Raw genomic sequence first — 21,986 nt, forward strand, 5'->3', positions numbered from 1 at the left:
TCCTGCCCCAGAGAGAAGCAATTGGAGCGCCAGATTGCATTCTTGCAGGGCCCAGGGGATCACTGACTGCACCCACGTAGGTCTCAGGGCACCCCACCAGGCTGAAGAGCAATTCAGAAACCGCAAGGGCTTCAATGTACAACTCATTTGCGGCCACAACCGCAAGATTCTGCAAGTGGATGCCCGGTTTCCTGGCAGCAGCCACGACTCTTTCATACTGTGCCAGAGCGGTGTGCCACGCCTCTTCACTGGTCCCAATGAAGATTGCGGCTGGCTCCTCGGTGACCAGGGCTACGCACTGAGCACTTGGCTCATGAATCCTCTGCGCTACCCTAGAACTGATGGGCAACTCGCGTACAGTGAGAGTGTGACGGCCACCAGGACCATCATCGAACACACTATTGGCATTCTCAAACACAGGTTCCGTTGCCTGGACTGCTCAGAGTGGGGTGCTGCAGTATTCGCCTGGGCATGTCTCCACATTTGTGGTGGTATGTTGCATGCTCCACAACCTGGCCATCATGGGGGCTCAGCCATCGGAGGACGAAGCAGCAGTGGCACCTGCGGAGGAGGAGGAGAACCAGGATGCGGGTGTGCAGCTACGCAGCAGGTGGCGTCCCCATCCTAACCTTGCAAGGGAAGCACAATGCCGTCTCATAGCTGCCCGGCTCACACAAGTCAATGCCCACTTAAGCCTGCATCTGGCCATTTCCATGGACCAACCTGTGAGCTCTCTCACACACTATTCCTGCACACTGAAATGAGAGACCTGATCACAAATTCCAAACACTAAATATTTATTAAAACCCAAACAATGGGTCTCCAAACCACTCACTTAATCCATTATCACGCTTGTCCAACTCCTTATTACTCCTCTTACGCAAACCTATCCTTACACTACGCCGCAGTGTCTCCCCTGTGACTGCCTCACGGCTTTGGGAAGACTGCTGTGTGTGTGCAGAGGAAGCTGCAGATGTCCTTCTCAGACGCCCTCGACCAGCTCTGGCCCTGGAAGGCTGGCTGCAGACTGTGCCGCATCCTCCTGTGCGCCTTCAGTCGGAAGTGGCTGGGGTGAAGCCATACTTGGCAGCAATTGCGGAGTGGCAGGTCTCGACTCAGGGCTGCTGTGAACTGGAGAGCCCACATCAGTATCCTGGTCCGGGGAACCAGTGCTGCTCCCCCGGGGCAGCACCCCACCTCCTCCACCAAGCTGCTGGAGCACAGGTCGGTGAGGTGGGGTGGCACCGTTAGGTCCCCGGTGGACCGGGGTGGCCCCAGCCGCAATGGCAGCAGTCAGATCTCACGTAGCCTCTAGCTGAGACTGCATGACAGCAGCCACACTCTGGAAGCCATCAGAGACAACAGCAGTAAGACGCTCCGTGCCCTGTTGCCCAGAGTGCATGAGAGCACTCTGAGCTTCCAGAGCAGCGGAAATCCTGGGCAAAGAAAGGTCGAGGAACTCAAGACACAGCTGCAAAACCTGCCCTTTAAGGCAGCCAGGGAGCTGCATCGTTAGCATGATGGTGTGCATCAAATGGATAGGAGGGGAATTTTGCGGTGCAATCTCCACTCCGCAGGCACACTGCTGAAAGCAGCCCTTACCACTGGGAATTAACACTGCTCCGTTTCGGACAGAAAAAAGCGTAATTTCTATTTTATTAACACCGCATCCAGATCGGCGGTAACGGACAGTCAAATGCGATGCATTTGCCCCGTTTCGGGCGAGGGGCAATCTCGGCCCCATAGAGTCGAAAAGCCAGGAAGTTATGCTAAACTTGTATAAAACACTAGTTTGGCCCCAGCTGGAGTATTGTGTCCAATTCTGGGCACCACATTTTAGGAAGGATGTGAAGGCTTTGGAGAGCTTTACTAGAATTGTTCCAGGAATACAGTTACAGGGTAGTCTAGAGAAGTTGGGGATGTTCCCCTTGGAGCAGAGAAGGCTAAGAGGAGATAATGGTGTTTAAAATCATGAAGTATTTAGACAGATTAAATAAAGAGAACCTGTTTTCAATGGTTGAAGGAGTGATAATGAGAGGGCACAGAATTAAGGTGATTGGCAAAAGATCCAGAGGCAACATGAGGAAACACTTTCTTACACAACCAGTGGTTAGGTTTTGGAATACACGCCTGATAGGGTGGTGGATACAGATTCAATAGTAGCCTTCAAAAGAGAATTGGATAAATACTTGAAAGAGAAAAATTTGCAGGGATATGGGGAAAGAACGGGTGAGTGATACTAACTGGATTGCTCTTCGAAAAAGCTGGAGCAAACTTGATGGGCCGAATGGTTTCATTCTGTTCTGTACTAATCTATGATTCTATGAAAGGTCATCGACCTGAAATAATATTTTGAACACTTCCAATGATTTTCTGTCGTTTTACGCATTAACAGATTTGCCCAATTTACTGTGGACAGTCTTTGTCTCTGAAGTCAGCCTTAGCTAAATCTAGAATCTTGTGTAGCTGTTTCGCATTACTTCCTTTCAAACACAACAATGAACCCAATCATATTATGATCATGATTAGATAATTTTTTTCGCATCGTTAGGCTGTTAAATAAATCTGGTTCATTGCTCAATATTAAATCTAATATAGCCTGCTCCCTTGTTGGTTCGAGGACATACCCTGAACTCACTCACAAAATTCAGGTGCTAGTCTGCTTATCCCAATCTATGTGAAAGATAAAACCCCCCATTAAAACTACTGTCTTTACTCCATGTTTGTCTAATCTCTGCCTATAAATCTCTGTCTATGAATACATTGCGCTACTTCACAGCTGCTACCAGAGGGCCTATACATGACTTCCACTACAGTTTTAAATCATTTTTTTACTTCTTAATTCTACCCATAAAATCTCCACTGTCTGTTTACCACTTGTTATATCGTCTCTTATTATAGAAGTAATTCCATCCTTACTCACTAATGCTACTCCTCCATCTCCACTAGATTTCCTATCCTTCCTGTAGACCTTATAACCTGGTATATATTCAGTTCCCAGTCCTGACTATTTTAACCATATATCAGTAATGGCTACCATTACTTTCTAAGTTGAATTTGTGCCTGCACTTCATTCAAGTTTTTCCTTCTACTTGTATAAAGTACTGTACACCGTAACCTGTCCTCCTGCTCTAATGTTGTTGTCTCACACGTTTCTTATTTCTCGCTCGTGATTTATTTACTTTACATCTTTCAGTTTTCCCTTTACCTGTAGTGCCTAACGCAAAATTTCTGACTATTACTCTACTCGCTTCCTTTTCATTTGTTTTAGACTTATTGGCCATGAAATTCGACCTCTTAGCACCGGCTGATGAGGCCAGTTTAGGTAAAAAAAAATAGCAGCCGCCTCGCTTCTGCTCAATTCTAGCACAGAACACGGCAGCTGCCATTTTGGGCAGGTTGTCAGCACTACCGTTGCCTGTGCTCGCTGCAAATACGGTAATTAGTCAGATCATGACATTGATCAGTGTGCAATGCTGAACTGACGTACAACCTGCCATTTTGGATGTTGCCACTCCGTTTGAGGCCCTCTCCACAGCACGCACAGCTGAATGTGTGTTCAGCTGTATGAAGGACCCCCCCCCACCCACCACCAGCGCTTCTTAAAGGGACACACGCAACTTTCAGGTAAGTTTAGATTTTTGCTTTTGTACTGGTTTATTTACATTTTATTTGAGTAGTGGCTAGGTGTAAATAATTTTAAAAGTTGTTAAAGTGTGACGGGGGTGCAGGATGCTTGCAAGGCTTTGGCTCTTAAAGGAAGGCTTTGGCTCTTAAAGGAAGGCTTCTGAGAACACCACATGCTCCCAGTTATGGGGGCTCTCGTTGCAGTTTCTTCTCTCAGAGGGTTGTAAATCTGTGGAATTCACTGCCTCAGAGAGATGTGGAAGCTGGGACATTGAATAAATTTAAGACAGAAATAGACAGTTTCTTAAACGATAAGGGGTTATGGGGAGCAGGCCTGAATCCATGATCAGTTCAGCCATGATCTTATTGAATGGCGGAGCAGGCTCGAGGAGCCGTATGGCCTACTCCTGTTTCTATTTCTTATGTATTCCTAGTCGATCTCCCTCCCAAGTACTAACCAGGCCTTACTCTACTTAGCATCCGAGATCGGGCTCCCCCAGACCAGTATGGCCGTAGGCACTACAAACCTGTGAGCGTTCTCACAGGTGCATACATTACAACATGTTTCTCTGATCTCCGTATTTATGCATCCTGCTTATGATCATTGGAACTTAAAGCCTCATCCACCTTTGTGTGGGAGATTTGATCATCCCTATTACTCTTAATCAAATCCTAGATGTTTTCTCTCCTTGTTTGCTCTTTTACAAACTGAGTTAAAAAACAATCTTCCATTAACTCTCGAAATTCCTTCCCTGTCTTATCAGTAGAGATATTATTGTCCCAGTCAATTTCTGGTAAGATAAAACCTCCAACTACTGTAGTTGGACCCTGACTAGTCACCTTCCTTATCTCATCCACAGTTCTAGATCAAGGCTTTTTTCATTGCCTGGGAGTATAGAGCACACCCCTGGTCATAGTTTACCTCTGTTATCATCTATTAGTTCCTTCCTATTTTTAATAGCTTGATAGACATTGGAAAAGATTGCAATTACTAATAGCTGTCAGATATCGAGACAAAGAAAGAACTTGCATGTGATTGGGACCAAAAGTCTGCAATGTTTGCAGTGCATTTGCGGTGTGATTTAAGTGGGCACGTTGGATTTTGCGGCTGGACCCAGTTATGACATGTGCGACACATTGAGACTACCGGGGTTTGTTCATTTGGAGGCAGGCAGTTTTTGTGTCTGCCCAATTTCCAGATGCTGTTAGCAAAAGAAGAGAGAATGCCCAACAGTTCGACTTCTGTTGTTCCAGTATCATATACGCATGCATGAAGTTTTTTTCTACGCCATGGAAAATTCAATCATACGATGTTATGGAGACAGTACAGATTTGTAGAACTGGAAGAATATGTCAGATTAAATACTTGCACCAGTGAAAACCTTATCAGACCACCTAAATTGATATATTCCATCACAAATTTTTTTCATAGAGTAATATAGCACAGGGTCATCGTGTCTGAGCTGGCTCTTTGAAAGAGCAATCCAATTTGTCCCATTCTTTTCTCACAACCCTGCAAATCATAGAATAATCATAGAATCATAGAAGTTTACAGCACAGAAGGAGGCCATTTCGGCCCATCGTGTCTGTGCCAGCCAACAAGAGGTTATCCAGCCTAATCCCACTTTCCAGCTCGATGTCTGTAACCCTGCAGGTTACAGCACTTTAAGTGCACATCCGAGTACTTTTTAAATGTGGTGAGGGTTTCTGCTTCTACCACCCTTTCAGGCAGCGAGTTACAGACCCCCACAACCCTCTGTGTGAAGAAATTTCTCCTCAAATCCCCTCTAAACCTTCGACCAATTACTTTAAATTTATGCCCCCTGGTTGTTGATCCCTCTGCTAAGGGAAATAGGCCCTTTCTATCCAGTATATCTAGGCCCCTCATAATTTTATATACCTCAAAGAGGTCTCCCCTCAGCCTCTTCTGTTCCAAGGAAAACAAATCCAGCCTATCTAATCTGTCCTCATAGATCATATTCTCCACTCCCGGCAACATCCTCGTAAATCTCCTCTGTACCCTCTCCAGTGCAATCACGTCTTTCCTGTAATGCGGTGACCAGAACTGCACACAGTACTCAAGCTGTGGCTAACCAGTGATTTATACAGTTCAAGCATAACCCCCCCTGCTCTTGTATTCTATGCCTCGGCTAATAAAGGCAAGCATTCCGTGTGCCTTCTTAACCACCTTATCTACCTGGCCTGCCACTTTCAGGGATCTGTGGACATGCACTCCAAGGTCCCTTTGTTCCTCTACACTTCTCAGTATCCTACCATTTAATGTGTATTCCCTTTCCTTGTTAGCCCTCCCCAAATGCATTACCTCAGACTTCTCTGAATTAAATTCCATTTGCCACTCTTCTGCCCACCTGACCAGTTGATTGATATCTTCCTGCAGTGCGCAGCTTTCTTCATTATCAACCACACAGCCGATTTTAGTATCATCTGCAAACTTCTTCATCATAACCCCAATATTCAAGTCTAGATCATTGATATATATCACAAAAAGCAAGGGACCCAGTACTGAGCCCTGCAGAACCCCACTGGAAACATCCTTCCAGTCGCAAAAACACCTATTACCCTTTGCTTTCTGCCTCTGAGCCAATGTTGGATCCAACTTGCCACTTTGCCCTGGATCCCATGGGCTTTTACTTTGCCATGTGGGACCTTATCAAAAGCTTTGCTAAAATCCATATACACTACATCATACGCTTTGCCTTCATCGACCCTTCTGGTTACCTCCTCGAAAAATTCAATCAAGTTAGTCAGACACGACCTTCCCTTAACAAATCCATGCTGACTGTCCTCGATTAATCCGTGTCTTTCTAAGTGAAGATTTATCCTGTCCTTCAGGACTTTTTCCAATAATTTTCCCACCACTGAGGTTAGGCTGACTGAAATTATTCCTTTTCTACTGGTTCAGAATATCAGCTGACATTTTCATTTCAGATTCCCTGACAGGAAGAGTTTGAGTGTCAGTCAGGTGATATGGATGTTGGTTGGGGAAAGACTGAGTAAATACAGAAAGTGCTGGAATACTCAGCAGGTCAGGCAGCATTTGTGGAGAGAGAAACAGAGTGAACATTTCAGGTCGATGACTTTTTGAAAATGTTAACTTTCTTTCTTTCTGCACAGATGTTGCCTGACCTGCTGAGCATTTCCAATACTTTGTTTTTATTTCGGTTTTCCAGCATCCGTAGTATTTTGCTTTTGTTAAAGTTCTGAGTAGTTTTGTTGTGTAGAATATACTTTTATTGGAAACCTACATCTTATTGTTTACTTAGGTGTCCAAAGACCTTAAATCGACTGTAACAAAAGCATTTGGAATTTTTAAGTCCAAGCTTGAATTTGACCTTCATGAAAAGAGGTAAGAATCCAGAATCACAAGGTAAATACTGATGAGGACGGCCATTTTGCGCACCTTATCTCATCCATCTTATAAACTTACAAATCCCCAATCACAGCCTTCAATCGTCTCTTACATTACCAGATTTTCAGAGGAAAGCTCTGCTCTCAGCATTGAGTCTCACATGATTGCAGCACAGATTGGAGAATGAGGCACGGAGGTTAGCACATTCAGTTTGTGCACTTCCGATTCTCCAGGCATTGAAACGATGGCTGGAAAATCCAGATTGCTGACCTCTTCATTATTGCCATTTAAAAATGATACAAATGTGTAAGAACCTCTGCTGGTAAGGAATAGCGGTTATACTCATTTCTAATTGGCAATGTGAAGCTAAAATCAATCTATTATATTATTTTTGATCAAAGTCTTTATATACTAAGTTTAAATATTAGAGCAATGTTTGCCACCAAGTAATGATAAATATTATGTGGAATATTTGGGATTAAAGCTCCTCTCTCGAAAATTACATGTGACAAAAGGTTTTCCTGTATGTGAATAGTGAAATAAAAAGTTCAGCCTACAATTTATATCCATGGGAGAAAAGTGGATTTGGGGGGCCGGGTGGGAGGATGTCATCTATGGCTCATAATGCTGAAGCATAGATAATGTCGGTGTAACTAAATTATGTAATTTAGGGTCATATTTTCTTCTTTTCCCCAAAAAGGGGTTGAATGCTTTTTCCCCTTTTTCGTTTAAAGATGCCATTCTTGGTGACTGCGGAAATTTTGGTCTGAATTTTTGCCACCATTCTGCGCCATTTTTTTGGCGAACGCTGTTTTTTTTGGAGCAGACTAAAATCTGCAAGTTTCGCCAAAGTTTCTGCGCCATCCCAAACTACTTACGGCTGATTTTTTTTTAGTTCACGATTTTTTGACGTCACAGGGGATGCCGGCTGCGCCATTTCTGGCCATTTAAGTGAGTTTGGCCAACTAGGATTTTTTCAAAAACGGCGCAGTGCACCGTTCTGAAAGACCTTACCTGAACTTAAGAAAATCAGCGCAGAGAAGATGCTATTGTTCTAGCGGAGCTGAAGACACGGCACCGGGGACGGGGGGCCTTTCGGCCCGGAATAGCAGCAGCACCGATGACTCTAACTGTAAATTTATATAAGCCACTGAGGAAAACTATTAGGTACATTAGTGCACTACAGGTGTAATTAAGAGAACCTCTGGGATGTTTTTGAGATGTCACAACCAGTCTTTCTGCCATATCTTTCTGGCCCGTTACATCCTCTATATTATATTCACATCATGGGGTCATGGTTGAGTTTACAAAGAGACAAATCAATTTTTAAAAATTAGGCTCTTGGAATGCTTACACCTGTAATGAAAATGGAAGTTCTTAGGGAGAGAAAAATCAGCAATGACACTACAGGATAAATTCAGCGTCCCTCATTACCCTGGCAACCTCAGTTTTTCGCACAGACCTTAAGCTCCACCTACAGAGCTTAAGGACAATCTGCGCCACTCCAAAATGAAAGTTTATTCCGACAAAACTTGCAACTTTTTCTGGGTGCCTCTACAACTGTGCCACAAATCGGCAGCGTGGAAAATTGGCCCCATGGAGTCTACCCTCCTTCCCCCTCGGGAATATGTAATCCTGGGACAATGCATACTGCAATGATGTTTAGTATTTTCTTGTGTGGATTTCACTCTTATTTCCACATTTATGTAACAATAGGACTTCTAATTTAGGTATGCTATAGATTAATGATTATATTCATGCACTCAATGATTCCTTCTGTACCTTGGGAAAGCCATCATTTAGTCAAATATCAGCTGCTCCTACTGCTAGAGGCTGAACTTTAAGTATCCAGTCACATGGCAATACAAGGCTTCAATTAATTCCTCGATGGAATACGAACAATAAATTGAGTCTGTCCCACACAATTGCGATACCTTGTGTATCACAACATATAGACTCCAACCCACCCAAAATCATTTAATTTTAATTAATGTTAAATATGTGAGGTGTTTTATTTATTTATTATGCTACGTTTCGGTGTTTTAGAGGTTTTCTCATTGATAGTAATGGGAGTCCATACAAACAGCTCCCATTTTATCAATGAGAATACTGCATAGTGATTGGTGGTCCAGGCTCACGTGACTCCAGCTTGTACGTACGTACCTGAAAGGCATCGCCCCATGCGCTGCGCAGCGAATCTAGGCCTCCAACTGGGATCTCTACATTCCTCCGGGACCACCAGGTACTTCCGTAGATTTTTGGAGGGTTGGAGGCGTTCGTATGAAGGAAACCTCCGACCGCAATTTTCCACCCATTTGTGTTTTATAATGCTCTCCTTTCGTTATGTAAAACATGCTAACTATCAAATTTTCTTTCATTTTAGATGGAAGTCCTTCAGAGGAAAGATTATAACTCAGGGCAAGAATCCAAAGCCAAGAATATGGCAGCTGGTGACCACATCTCTGCAAAATGAATTCAAAATAAATGAAATTGAGCAAAACATGAAATTAAAGTCTGACTTCAGCAATATGATCAAAATGGTATGTTAGAATTTCATATTTGGAGCTAAAATTTCCACTTGGTAGGAACACTCTTACTATCATGAGCTGGGTGAGTACTAACTGGGAAAACCAACATCCAGTGATGTTATTCGACCCCATTCATTTTCTGATTGGGCTTAATCCTTTAATTAGACATCTTTCCTCATTTACTAGTGAATGCTTGCTTAGAAACATAGAAAATAGTAGGAGTAGGCCATTCGGCCCTTCGAGTCTGCGCCACCATTCAATAAGATCATGGCTGATCGCTCACCTCAGTACCCCTTTCCTGCTTTCTCTCCATACCCCTTGATCCCTTTAGTGGCTTAACTGAGCGAGAGCTTAGTTAAGTTTGCATCCTACTTGCTAATGAGGGCTTGTAGTAGTATTGAAGGATTTCCAAATCTTTGGGCAGAAATCTCACTCAGCATTATTTCCACCCGTTTATGTTGCACATTAAAGATAAGCTGTATGTGGAAGGGAGTTCTTAATATGACAGAGAGGTTTGCTTGGGTTTTTGAAGAGGCTTGTTATTTCCCTTCTTTTTCGTTCCTGGGATGTAGGCATCGCTGGTAAGGCCAGCATTTATTGCCCATCCCTAATTGCCCTGGAATTCCAGGATTTTGACTCAGCGACAATGAAGGAACGCCGATATATTTCCAAGTCAGGATAGTGTGTGACTTAGAGGGGAACCTGGAGGTGGTGGTGTTCCTACTGCAGCCACGGTGTGCTGGTGGTAGAGGGAGTGAATGTTTAAGGTGGTGGAAGGGGTGCCAAAACAGGCTGCATTGTCTTGGATGGTGTCGAGCTTCTTGAATGATGTGGAGATGCACTCATCCAGCAAGTGGGAAGTATTCCATCACACTCCTGACTTGTGCCTTGTAGATGGTGGAAAGTCTTTGGGGAGTCAGGAGGTGAGACACTCGCTGCAGAATACCCAGCCTCTGACCTGCTTTTGTAGTATTTATGTGGCTGGTCCAATTAAGTTTCCGGTCAATGGTGACCCCCAGCATGTTGATGGTGGGGGATTCCATGATGGTAATGCTGTTGAATGTCAAGGGGTGGTGGTTAGATTCTCTCTGGTTGCAGATAGTCATTGCCTGGCACTTGTGTGGTGTGAATGTTACTTGCCACTTATCAGCCCAAGCCTAAATGTCCTCCAGATCTTGCTTCCTGTGGGTATGGATTGCTTCATTATCTGAGGAGTTGCGAATGGCACTGAACACTGCAATCATCGGCAAACATCCCCACTTCTGACCTTATGATGGAGGGAAGGTCATTGATGAAGCTGCTGAAGATGGTTGGGCCTAGGACATTGCCCTGAGGAACTCCTGCAGCGATGTCCTGGGGCTGAATTTATTGACCTCCAACAACCACAACCATCTTCCTTTGTGCTAGTGCCCCTTGATGCCACACTCGGTCAAATGCTGCCTTGATGTCAAGGGCAGTCACTCTCACCTCAGCTCTGGAATTCAGCTCTTCTGTCCATGTTTAGACCAAGATTGTAATGAGGTCTGGAGCTGAGTGGGCCTGGCGGAATTTTCTGTTTTGAACAGAACATGTACTGTGTTTATGTTGACAGGAAAGCAGCCAATGAATGTTTTGAAAATTACCAGAAAGTGAACTGTAAATAAAGCATTTGTAAATGTGCAGCAGAACAGAAAGATCTTTAAAGAAGAGGGGTTGTATGAAATGGCTGTTCGTCAATGGGAATCAGGGGAAAACTCTCCACTGGCTGGAGTCATACCAAGCACAAAGGAAGATGGTTGTGATTGTTGGAGGTCACATCATCACAGCCCCAGGACATCGCTGCAGGAGTTCCTCAGGGCAGTGTCCTAGGCCCAACAATCTTCAGCTGCTTCATCAATGACCTTCCCTCCATCATAAGGGTAGAAGTGGGGATGTTTGCTAATTAATGCACAGTGTTCAGTTCCATTTGCAAATCCTCAGAAAATGAAGCAGTCCATGCCCACATGCAGCAAGACCTGGAGGACGTTCAGGTTTGGGCTGATAAGTGGCAAGTAACATTCGTGCCACCATCTCCAACAAGTAAGAGTCTAAACACCTCTCCATGATAGTAAACTGCATTACCATTGCCGAATTCCCCACCATCAACATACTGGGGGTCACCATTGACCAGAAACTTAACTGAACCAGCCACGTAAATATTGTGGCTGCAATAGCAGGTCAGAGGCTGGGTATTCTGTGGCGAGTGTCTCACCTCCTGACTCCACAAAGCATTTCCACCATCTCAAGGCACAAGTCAGGAGTGTGATGGAATACTCTCCACTTGTCTGGATGAGTGCAGCTCCAACAACACTCAAAAAGCTCAACCATCCAGGACAAAGCAGCCCGCTTGATTGGCAACCCATCCACCACCTTTAACATTTATTCCCTCCAACACTGGCATACCATGGCTGCAGTGTGTACCATCTATAAGATGCACTGCAGTAACTCACCATGGCTTCTTTGGTATCACCTCGCAAACCCATGACTTCTACTACCTAGAAGCACAAGGGCAGCAGGCGCAAGAGAGCACCATCACCTGCAAGTTCCCCTCCAATTAACACACCATCCTCACTTGAAAATATCTCACCTTTCCTTCATCGCTGGATCAAAATCCTGGAACTCCCTCCCAAACAGCACTGTGGGAGTAACTTCACCACATGGACTGCAGCGGTTCAAGAAGGCAGCTCACCGCCACCTTCTCAAGGGCAATTAGGGGTGGGCAATAAATGCTGGCTTTGCCAGCGACTCCCACATCCCAGAACGAATAATTAAAAAAAATACAAACTTTCACTCCAGCTCAGGGAGCGACAGGCATCTAATGTCAAACTACAAATCCCAGTGGCCATGTTTTCAGCCACCTAGGTCTTATGCTCTAGAATTCCTTCTCTAAACCCCTCCACTTCCCCCTCCTTTAAGACCTTCCTTATAACTTACTTCTTTGAGCAAAATTTTATCAGCCCTCCTAATATCTCCTTCTTTGGCTCACTGTTGATTTTTGTCCAATTGTGCCTCTGTAAAATGTAAAGAGGCAATTTTCGATGTTAAAGAAGCTATATCAATGCCAGCTATTGATATTAGTTACTTCTTTAGTAATTCAACCGATATAATGAAATGCTAGAAGTTACAGTGCCAAAAGAGAGAAGAATTTTGGTTCGAATGATAGCTGGAGTATGAAGTAGAAACATTTATACCATTCCAGCTTGGAAATAACCTCAATGTTGGAGCAAAGTAGGAGGAGCTTTATTCTACAGCTGGCCTGTGTTACAATTGCCCTTTCATGTATGATGTTGACAATGGGGAAAATATTCTGTTCCACAATACTAACATCTCTTACTTGGGTAAGCCCAAAATAAAATACTGGCACGGATTTTGCGGACAGCTTTTGCATGGCAACTAACAATTATTAGAGATCCGTTTCGGCGCGGCACCCTCTATAGAGAATGTAGGGCATGTGTGAAAAGAGAAAACAACAGCATATCTCTTCAACCAATCAGACTGAAGAATCCTTACGGAGACTTGCAGGTCCCAATATTTACTGGACAGAGATTTCCAAGCCGAAGGGAAGGAGTTCGAACACTGGAATTTTGACTCCACTGCGTGCGTGCGTGCTTTTTCAAAATTGATTGACAGGCTTGGCTCCTTGTCGGGCAGGGAATGCTGCAGCAAAGGCCGCAGCTCAGGAGTAGGTAGATTTCCTGCTTAGAGATCGCAGGGGGTTGGGGGGATGGTTTGTAGGGTCAGTGGGTGATCGCGGGGATCAGAGACATATTGAGGGCTGATTTGGTGGGGGGGGTCGGTGATTGGGGGGGTCCGATCACGGCAAGGGGGGATTCAAATCGCAGGGAGGGAAGCAGGTTAGCTTGGGGGAGGGTGGAATGAAGCACTCATGCTCCTCCTGACCCACAAGTAGTGCTGGAAAGCCACTTACCTCCTCGCAGCAGTCCTCGCCTCCCATTAGCTGCCACGTTTCCAAGGCCCGGGAAACCCAGGCCGGTCAGGTAACTAGTTAACTTTAAAATGGAGATAAAATCTACCCATCCCGCCATTGTTGAACCCGAAAGTGGGCGGGTTGGAAGTGGTTTGCATCAGGTTTGAGGTTGTTAAGTGTTTACATCCCACCTGTTTTTAGGGGTTAAAATTCACCTCGCAGAGTCTAAATCAGGAAGCATAAATTAGAATATTTAATTCAATGTAAAAGCATGTAGAGAAAGCAAAATAAAAGGAGGGAAAGAAAGATGTGATTATATGAGAGAAATAAAAGCGACAGAAAGAAAACATTAAAAATTATATATTTTTTTTATTTTTTTGAAATCTCCAACGATAAGTTCTGAAGGAGTAAGATTCCACACTTGTAAAAGTAAATTTCCAGAACCAGAGAGCTTGTTTGACAGTAATTATCATGCCGTTAAAAATTCACTTGCACCTGAATGCACCAGCCCTAACTTTTTCTGGCATGCTTAGTGGGTAACTAGTGGATAAATATCGCAACTTCACGCCTTTCCTGTACTTTAATGCCGAATCTCTCGGCGTGGCACTGGTGTAGCGCACCTTCTAGAGGAGATGGGCAACTTGGAATGCAACTTCATAATTTCCACATTTATCTGCGCATTTGGGGATGCCAGAAGTTGCTATCCAATTTATTCCTACCGCAAAATCCGCACCATAAAAATAATGAGCATGGGGTTACCCTATGCCCCAGAATATAAATTCACTGAGTGCATTGTGCAATGCAAATCATTAGGTTCCAGGTTTGATTCTTGGTTTGTGCTGAAGGCAAATTTTAGCCAAGGTGCGAGTGAGGTACCACAATTGTCCTCGTTATTTCTAGGTGAGGGAAGAGAAAAATCGATCACTAATCAACATCTCCTGTTGGATGTGCATGTGTCGATTTCAGGCAAAGATAGGATTAGGAAGGCCTCCAATGACCCTATAGCGAACCATCCCCAAAATCCAGGATATGCAGCCTTGTGTAAGCGACAGGATGCTCCCATCAAGGATCTGTGCCGCTGACCCTGCCAAGTTATGACCCGTTGATTTAAATGCTGCTAGCAGGGACCCACCTGCCCCAGAGGCTGCATACTGCAGCGGAAGAGTGTTGCCCCCTCCCCAGAAAGTGGTAGTAACTGCCTCCTCGGCCTCGTATACTCACTGTTCAAATGTCCAGGCCACAATTCAGACCTGGACTCCAGGTCAATCTCACAATATTTAGTCGGCCTTGTTTCAACCAGATAACTAGCTGTGATTCGCTCTATTACTAAGAGGCCACGGGCATGGGATCTCCCTCGCCGGATGTCCAAGACCCCTCTCCTATGCCACTGGTCTTGTAAGGGCGGTCGGAAGTACTGCGCTGTACATGCCTGACAGGACCTCTAATCTAAGGCCCTGACCCGTACTTAATTTTTGGCCCTTTGGCACATTCCCACCTGAGTTACGGCAAGAGTGTGTCGGAAAGGCTGATTTTTTTCAGCTCCACATGATTCAGGTTCAAACATCAAGAATGATCACTTGAGTAAGGTACTGAAAGGTTGCAATATTTGGAACCATAACCCAGGTCAAGTAATAGAGAGCAGGGATAAAGGGTAGAAATGTAAAAAGAAAAAAAACTGACAACATTACCTCATTCCTTATTGATTTTTCATTTTTACCTTATTGTACTCAGAATAATTGAAAACAAATCCTGCAGTAGTATAATTCTTAATACTGTAATGCATTCTTTGGCACTTGAAGCCATAAAAACTCCCATGTTATTTCCCAGTTCTGAACAAGTTCTAATTTAAAAGAGAAGAGGTGAAAGTGCTCCCAAAATGTATATTTGAGGAAAAAATGATATTAAAATTGGTTAGACTTTTTTTTTCCAAGTGCCAGTTTTCTTACCCACACCACAGCAGGAAGTGTGATTTTCCGCAGCTTGCAGACCTGGATCGGCTGTCAGGCTGGTCTGAAATTGTGGCCTCCTGTTGTTTCCCATTGAGCTGCTCTGGGTTGCTGCTCATGATGATATCATAGATCGCCAGTGCAGAGCAGAAGCCTGATTTCACAGGCCTTCTGGCAGATAAGGAAATTGACCCATTTTAAAAAGTAAAGTGTTAAATCATATTTTGACGAGTGCTTCCTTTTAAGTTTAGGTTAACATTTTTCAGACTTTTTTTGTCCCTAACGTTACTTTTTTCAAAGTAAATAGAACAATTTTTAAAACATAGTGCAGAGATACTATTGTTTTATTTTTAAAAGCACAGAAGAGTAATGATAGTAATTGTGATTCTGTGAATATTTCTCTGTGACTGTGGCAAGGAATTGCTTTTATTATAGTAGTAGGCGGGTTTTGGAATGTAATCATCATCATCATAAGCAGTCCCTCAGAATCGAGGAAGACTTGCTTCAACTCTAAAAATGTGTCCTTAGATGTCTAAACAGTCCAATACGAGAACCACAGTCCCTATCACAGATGGGACAGATAGTCGTTGAGGGAAAGGGTGGGTGGGACAGGTTTGCTGCACACTCTTTTTGCTGCCTGCGCTTGATTTCTGCATGCTCTCGGAGATGAGACTCAAGGTGCTCAGCGCCCTCACGGATGCACTTCCTCCACTTAGGGCGATCATTGGCCAGGGACTCCCAGGTGTCAGTGGGGATGTTGCACTTTATCAGGGAGGCTTTGAGGGTGTCCTTGTAACGTTTCCTCTGCCCACCTTTGGCTCATTTGCTATGAAGGCGTTCCGAGTAGAGCGCTTGCTTTGGGAGTCTTGTGTCTGGCATGTGAACAATGTGGCCTGCCCAGCGGAGCTGATCAAGTGTGGTCATTGCTTCAATGCTGGGGATGTTGGCCTGGTCGAGGACGCTAATGTTGGTGCATCTGTCCTCCCAGGGGATTTGTAGGATCTTACGGAGACATCGTTGGTGGTACTTCTCCAGTGACTTGAGGTGTCTACTGTACATGATCCATGTCTCTGAGCCATACAGGAGGGCGGGTATTACTACAGCCCTGTAGACCATGAGCTTAGTGGCAAATTTGAGGGCCTGATCTTTGAACACGCTTTTCCTCAGGCGGCCGAAGGCTGCACTGGCGCACTGGAGTCGTCAGTGTCTGCTGTTGTTGCTAAGAATCTCCCGAGGTATGGGAAGTGGTCCATGTTGTCCAGGGCCGGGCTGTGGATCTTGATGACTGGGGGGGCAGTGCTGTGGGGCGAGGACAGATTGGCAGAGGACCTTTGTCTTACGGATGTTTAGCGTAAGGCCCATGCTTTCATACGCATCAGTGAATACGTTGACTATGTCCTGGAGTTCAGCCTCTGTATGTGCGCAGACGCAGGCGTCATCCGCATACAGTAGCTCGATGACAGAGGTTGGGGTAGTCTTGGACCTGGCCTGGAAACAACGAAGGTTGAACAGGTTCCCACTGGTTCTGTAGTTTAGTTCCATTCCAGCGGGAAACTTGTTGAATAATGGCTGATTGCTAAAACATCATAACCCAATGTACAGCCTCAAAAATACTACTAAAGCAGTGGAATTTTCATTTAAGTTTGGAGGATTTTTTGCTGTCACTGTGAGCAAGACTATAGAATTACATATAATGTACAGAAGAGGAAGAGGCCATTCAGCCCAATGGGTCCATGCAGTTATTTATGTTCCACATGAACCTCTTCCCACCCTATTACATCAAACCCCATCAACATATCCTTCCAGGATGGAGGTTTCTGACAACGTAGATGTCAAATGTTAAGCTTTCCTGCTGGTTGGTATTCACAATATGCATACATCCGTAAGACAAAGGTCCTCCACCAGCCTGTCCTCACCGCACAGCACTGTGCCCCAGTCATCAAGATCCACGGTGCAGCCCTGGACAACGTGGACCACTTCCCATATCTCGGGAGCCTCCTATCAACAAGAGCAGGCATCAACGACGAGATCCAACACTGCCTCCAGTGCGCCAGTGCAGCCTTCGGCCACCTGAGGAAAAGAGTGTTTGAAGACCAGGCCCTCAAAGCTACCACAAAGCTCATGGTCTACAGGGCTGTAGTAATACCTGCCCTCTTGTATGGCTCAGAGACATCGACCATGTACAGTAGGCACCTCAAGTTGTTGGAGAAAAATCACCAGCGATGTCTCTGCAAGATCCTACAAATCACCTGGGAGGACAGGCACACCAACATCATTCCGACTAACATCCCCAGCATTGAAGCACTGACCGCACTCGATCAGCTCCGCTGGTCAGGCCATGTAGTCCGCATGCCAGATACGAGACTTCCAAAGCAAGTGCTCTAGTCGGAGCTCCTTCACGGCAAATGAGCCAAAGGTGGGCAGAGGAAACGTTACAAGGACACCCTCAAAGCCTCCCTGATAAAGTGCAACATCCCCACTGACACCTGGGGGTCCCTGGCCAAAGACCGCCCTAAGTGGAGGAAGTGCATCCGAGAGGGCGCCGAGCACCTCGAGTCTCAACGCCGAGAACATGCAGAAATCAAGCGCAGCCAGCGGAAAGAGTGTGCGGCAAACCTGTCCCACCCACCCCTTACCTCAACGACTATCTGTCCCACCTGTGACAGAGTCTGTCGCTCTCGTATTGGACTGTTCAGCCACCAAAGAATTCACTTCAGGAATGGAAGCAAATCTTCTCGATTCCGAGGGACTGCCTATGATGATGATGATGATGGCACCTCTGAGGTCATATTTGCTGCAAGTAAAATATATATATTGAGTTATTGTTTCATGGTATTTAAAAATACTATCATCTTTGTTTGATGACTTTCAGCATCTGTGAGCCACCTTCTCGTGGGGTCGTGAATCTTTGGAATTCTCTACCCCAGTAAGCTTTGGAGGCTGAGTCATTGAATATATTCAAGGCGGAGATGGACAGATTTTTGAACTAAAGGGGAGTCAAGGGTTATGGGGAACAGCCAGGAAAGTGGAGTTGAGGCCAAGATCAGATCAGCAATGATCATATTGAATGGCAGAGCAGGCTCGAGGAGCCAAATGGCCTACTCCTGCTCCTATTTCTTATGTTCTTCTCAAGGATGACTACAGGTGGGTAATAAATATTGGCCTTATCAGAGATGCTCACATCAAAAGAATACATTTTTAAAACTCAATCCGAAATTCATAGGGAAAGTGAAGGAGGCTCTAAATCTAGGGAGTAATTTTGCAAAGATCCACTGCTATAATGGAGACTCACTAGATGGAATTCAGTTGGGTTGTTTGACAGAGATGTTGTCTGGAGGTCATGAGGCCGATTTTCATTATTGGCAGAGCAATTGTGCAATTTGTCTGAAGGAGTCAGCAAGTGGCTCAAGCCATTTTGATAGTTGTTCCTCATTTGCTTCTCATTGTCAAGTTACAAGTGTGGAGCCAGCATTCATAAGCAATTTGCCGATTGAGGGAAGGGCAAAATCTTGTAGTTCCTCCTTCATGGGACCTCCATTCTCCTGTGTTAATGAGGTGCCACCTGAAGCAGGTTAGAAAGTGGTATTCTCAAAGCCACAGGAGCAATTATCTGCTCATCTTCAAATTTATGAAGCATGGGCAATGTTTTACGATGAGGAATAAGTGTGTTGTGTAAAACATATAAACAAATAATAGGAAAATTATAATGTTAACTGTCGATCTTTTTAACTTGTGGATAATAATGGAATTGTAGTGCAGTAAGATTTTTTAAATATTTCTGTTTCCTACATTTTCTATATAAGCAGGCAATTATGAGTCTAGATTTTTACCCATATTATCCATGTTACATTGAAGACAGTTTTGCTCACTCAATAAGAAAACAATATGAATTCACCCATAAATTGTGAGATTTGTACAATGGCAGAGAGCTTCGCCCACTGTCAGCGCAAATGATGAAAAATTGTAGGTCGTGCATGCACAAATTTTCAATTTGCTCTGCCCGTTGGCGAGGCTCCCTGCAGCACCAATAGTTAACACCCACCCGATGTCCAGATTATGTTATCAATGATGACTGACAGTGGATGTATTTATTTTCAGGTTGACGCTGCACTGAAGGGTACAAGAACCACATCTTGAGCCACATTCAGGATGTGGGCGATGGTGGCAAGGCTGCATTTATTACCCATCGCAGGTTTCCCTGAGAAAGCCTTTTCTTTCAGTACTGCACTGAAGTCTGAACCAAGACTATGTACTGCACTCCTAGAGTGGGACTTAAACCCGCAATCTTAGATGTAATCACATGCTATAAAAAGATTTAAACTGCGATTATTTCTTCCAAGTTTGGAATTTTAAATATGAACTAGCTAGAAGTACTTTATATTGAATGTACTTTTCCTTTGAGCTGCTTTGCTTTAGGATTTTTTAATTTTTATACGGCAAGAGAGACTGAAAGTTTGCAGATTAGAGGGACTTAGTTGTTAGGAGGCTGGAAATTGCTCATTCCCTATTGAACAATGGAATTCACTTTTTTGGACTGTGAACCGATAACTCAGATTTACGCAACTTGTAAGAGCACTTATGGCTACAAATTTTCAGTTTCCACAGTGACGGCAAAGCTTGCTTTACTTACTGTGGGTGTGATCTTTGTATTTGTTTTCTTTTGGTCCTGATTTTACTAAGTGTGGATGCACTTTTCATATAAAATGGACACATTATGAAATGTTTTTTTATTATTCATTTTGATTTCTTAAGTAGTTTAGATGTCAGAAGAAAGGCAAGCGAGAAGACTGCAATACCAAGGATTTAATGTTAACAGCATATAACTCATCCTAGGTTTGCAATTCAGGGAACAGAAGTTCTGTTACAAGATTTTTCACTGAAGTGAATAAAGGAAATCACAAAGCTTCTGCTAATTTATATTGTTTTACTAAAACATTATTACTTTATATAGAATGCTTTCAATTTCATCATTGTGATTAGGAAAATGCATCTGTTTACATCTAGGATAATCATTGTATGTCTGGCTTATTTTCTTTCTGTTAACAATAAATAAACAAATCTAGCTTAAGCATGGATGTCTATCGTTCACTTAGAAATTTAGACAGTGCGCGTCAGTCTGAAGACCTTTTTTATATTTGTATGTGGGATGTGGGTGGTGTGGTGTATGTAGCACACAAATCACCGACTCCACACGGTCTGGTGTAAGTCTAACTGCTGTGACCTTCATCCTTTATTGTTCAGCTCCAGAGTGCCTCCCAGGTGTGGTGGTCAGCCTTATATAGCATTTGTTACAGGTACTACCAGGGTTTCCCACCGCAGCGCCCTCTGTGGTGTGGCATAGTACTTACAATACATTTAAGGTACTGGGACGATACACACATCATTACATAACATCACCATCACCTCCCCCCCTCCACCTGGACGCAGGACAACGATACACACATCATTACATAACATCACACTTGTCCAACGGAAGGCAGGTGGGCATAGACAGTGCGTTAGTATGGTACATTTTATCTGGTACATTAACTGGTTATTGACTGGTAGCGGAACCTTGATTTCCTTGTTAGCCGTTATCATTAATTGTATTTCATCCATTATTTCACACAAATACAGTGGCCATTCAGCATAAAAAAGAGTAATTCTTATTATAAATTCACTATCTCACATTAACATAACTCATTTTAGACTCGCTCTGCCAAACAGAAGTCCTTTGTGGGGACCACCTCTTTGTAAGGCCCTTTTAAGACTCCCGGGTGCATTTCCTTTTTAAGGCACCATCTTTGATGCAGGAGGATTCCACGAGGCTTCTCCTTGGGCGCCGCCATCTTTGATGCTCTGCAGCTCCGACACGATGCCGCCGCCATCTTCTTCTCCGTCGCTCCGGATGCCCTCCGCCGTCGCAGCCTCTGCTCCCCTCCGCTGCCACCTGACTTGCCGCCTCTCCTGCGGCCGTCGGGCCTCTCCAGCAGCCGCACTTGCCGCGTCCCCCGCGGCCTCCGTAGCCCCCGACCTCCAGCTGCTGCCGCCGCCCGACACTAACAGCTCCTCAGCGGGGCTCTTCCGATCCACCGGCCCCTGGATCCCTCAGCACCCCGCCCGCAGCGCCCCGCCGGCTCAACCCCCACCCCCCCCCCTTGGGCCCCTCTGTGCAGGGCTGCTTGCCTGTGGGGGCTGGGGCTGCAGGGTCTCTGTGTGAGGTCCGGGGCTGGGACTTGCCTGTGGGGATTAAGGCTGCAGGGTCTCTGTGTGAGGTCCGGGGCTGGGGCTTGCCTGTGGGTGGATTGAGGCTGCAGCTCCAGCTCGGTCGGCGCTGCTCTCTGGGGACCCGGGGCACAGCAGCACCCTGGGGAGCAGCAGCCTGTGGAGTGATGAAGTCTTCCCAGCTCCCACGGACCTTCCCCATCCACCTCCGGCCGAGGAGTGTCGGCCCATCGCCTGCAACGACCCACAAAGGTAAAGCGTGCGTCTCGTCCCGGTGGGATACCTGCACCATCGCTCTGCCGAGAACAGGTATTAGTTCCCTGGTGTAGGTACGCAGCTTCGCCGTGACCGGGACCAGCTTGGGT

General features: G+C 45.0%; 1 protein-coding gene across 4 annotated transcripts in view; it reads left to right on the forward strand.

Annotated features, from left to right (window-relative positions):
* The window catches only part of LOC139250253 (uncharacterized), a 336,554-nt gene extending 316,069 nt beyond the window's left edge, over positions 1 to 20,485 (forward strand). For all 4 annotated transcript variants that reach the window (XM_070872754.1, XM_070872750.1, XM_070872751.1 and 1 more), the window contains 3 exons: positions 6,912 to 6,994; positions 9,381 to 9,537; positions 19,516 to 20,485. In XM_070872754.1, the coding sequence (XP_070728855.1) occupies positions 6,912 to 6,994; positions 9,381 to 9,537; positions 19,516 to 19,554 (279 nt within the window). In that variant the 3' untranslated portion in view covers positions 19,555 to 20,485. The remainder of the gene's footprint in view (positions 1 to 6,911; positions 6,995 to 9,380; positions 9,538 to 19,515) is intronic.
* Positions 20,486 to 21,986: the final 1,501 nt, after the last annotated feature.

The sequence above is a fragment of the Pristiophorus japonicus genome, unplaced genomic scaffold (assembly GCF_044704955.1).
Source record: "Pristiophorus japonicus isolate sPriJap1 unplaced genomic scaffold, sPriJap1.hap1 HAP1_SCAFFOLD_359, whole genome shotgun sequence".
NCBI classification, from domain to species: domain Eukaryota; kingdom Metazoa; phylum Chordata; class Chondrichthyes; family Pristiophoridae; genus Pristiophorus; species Pristiophorus japonicus.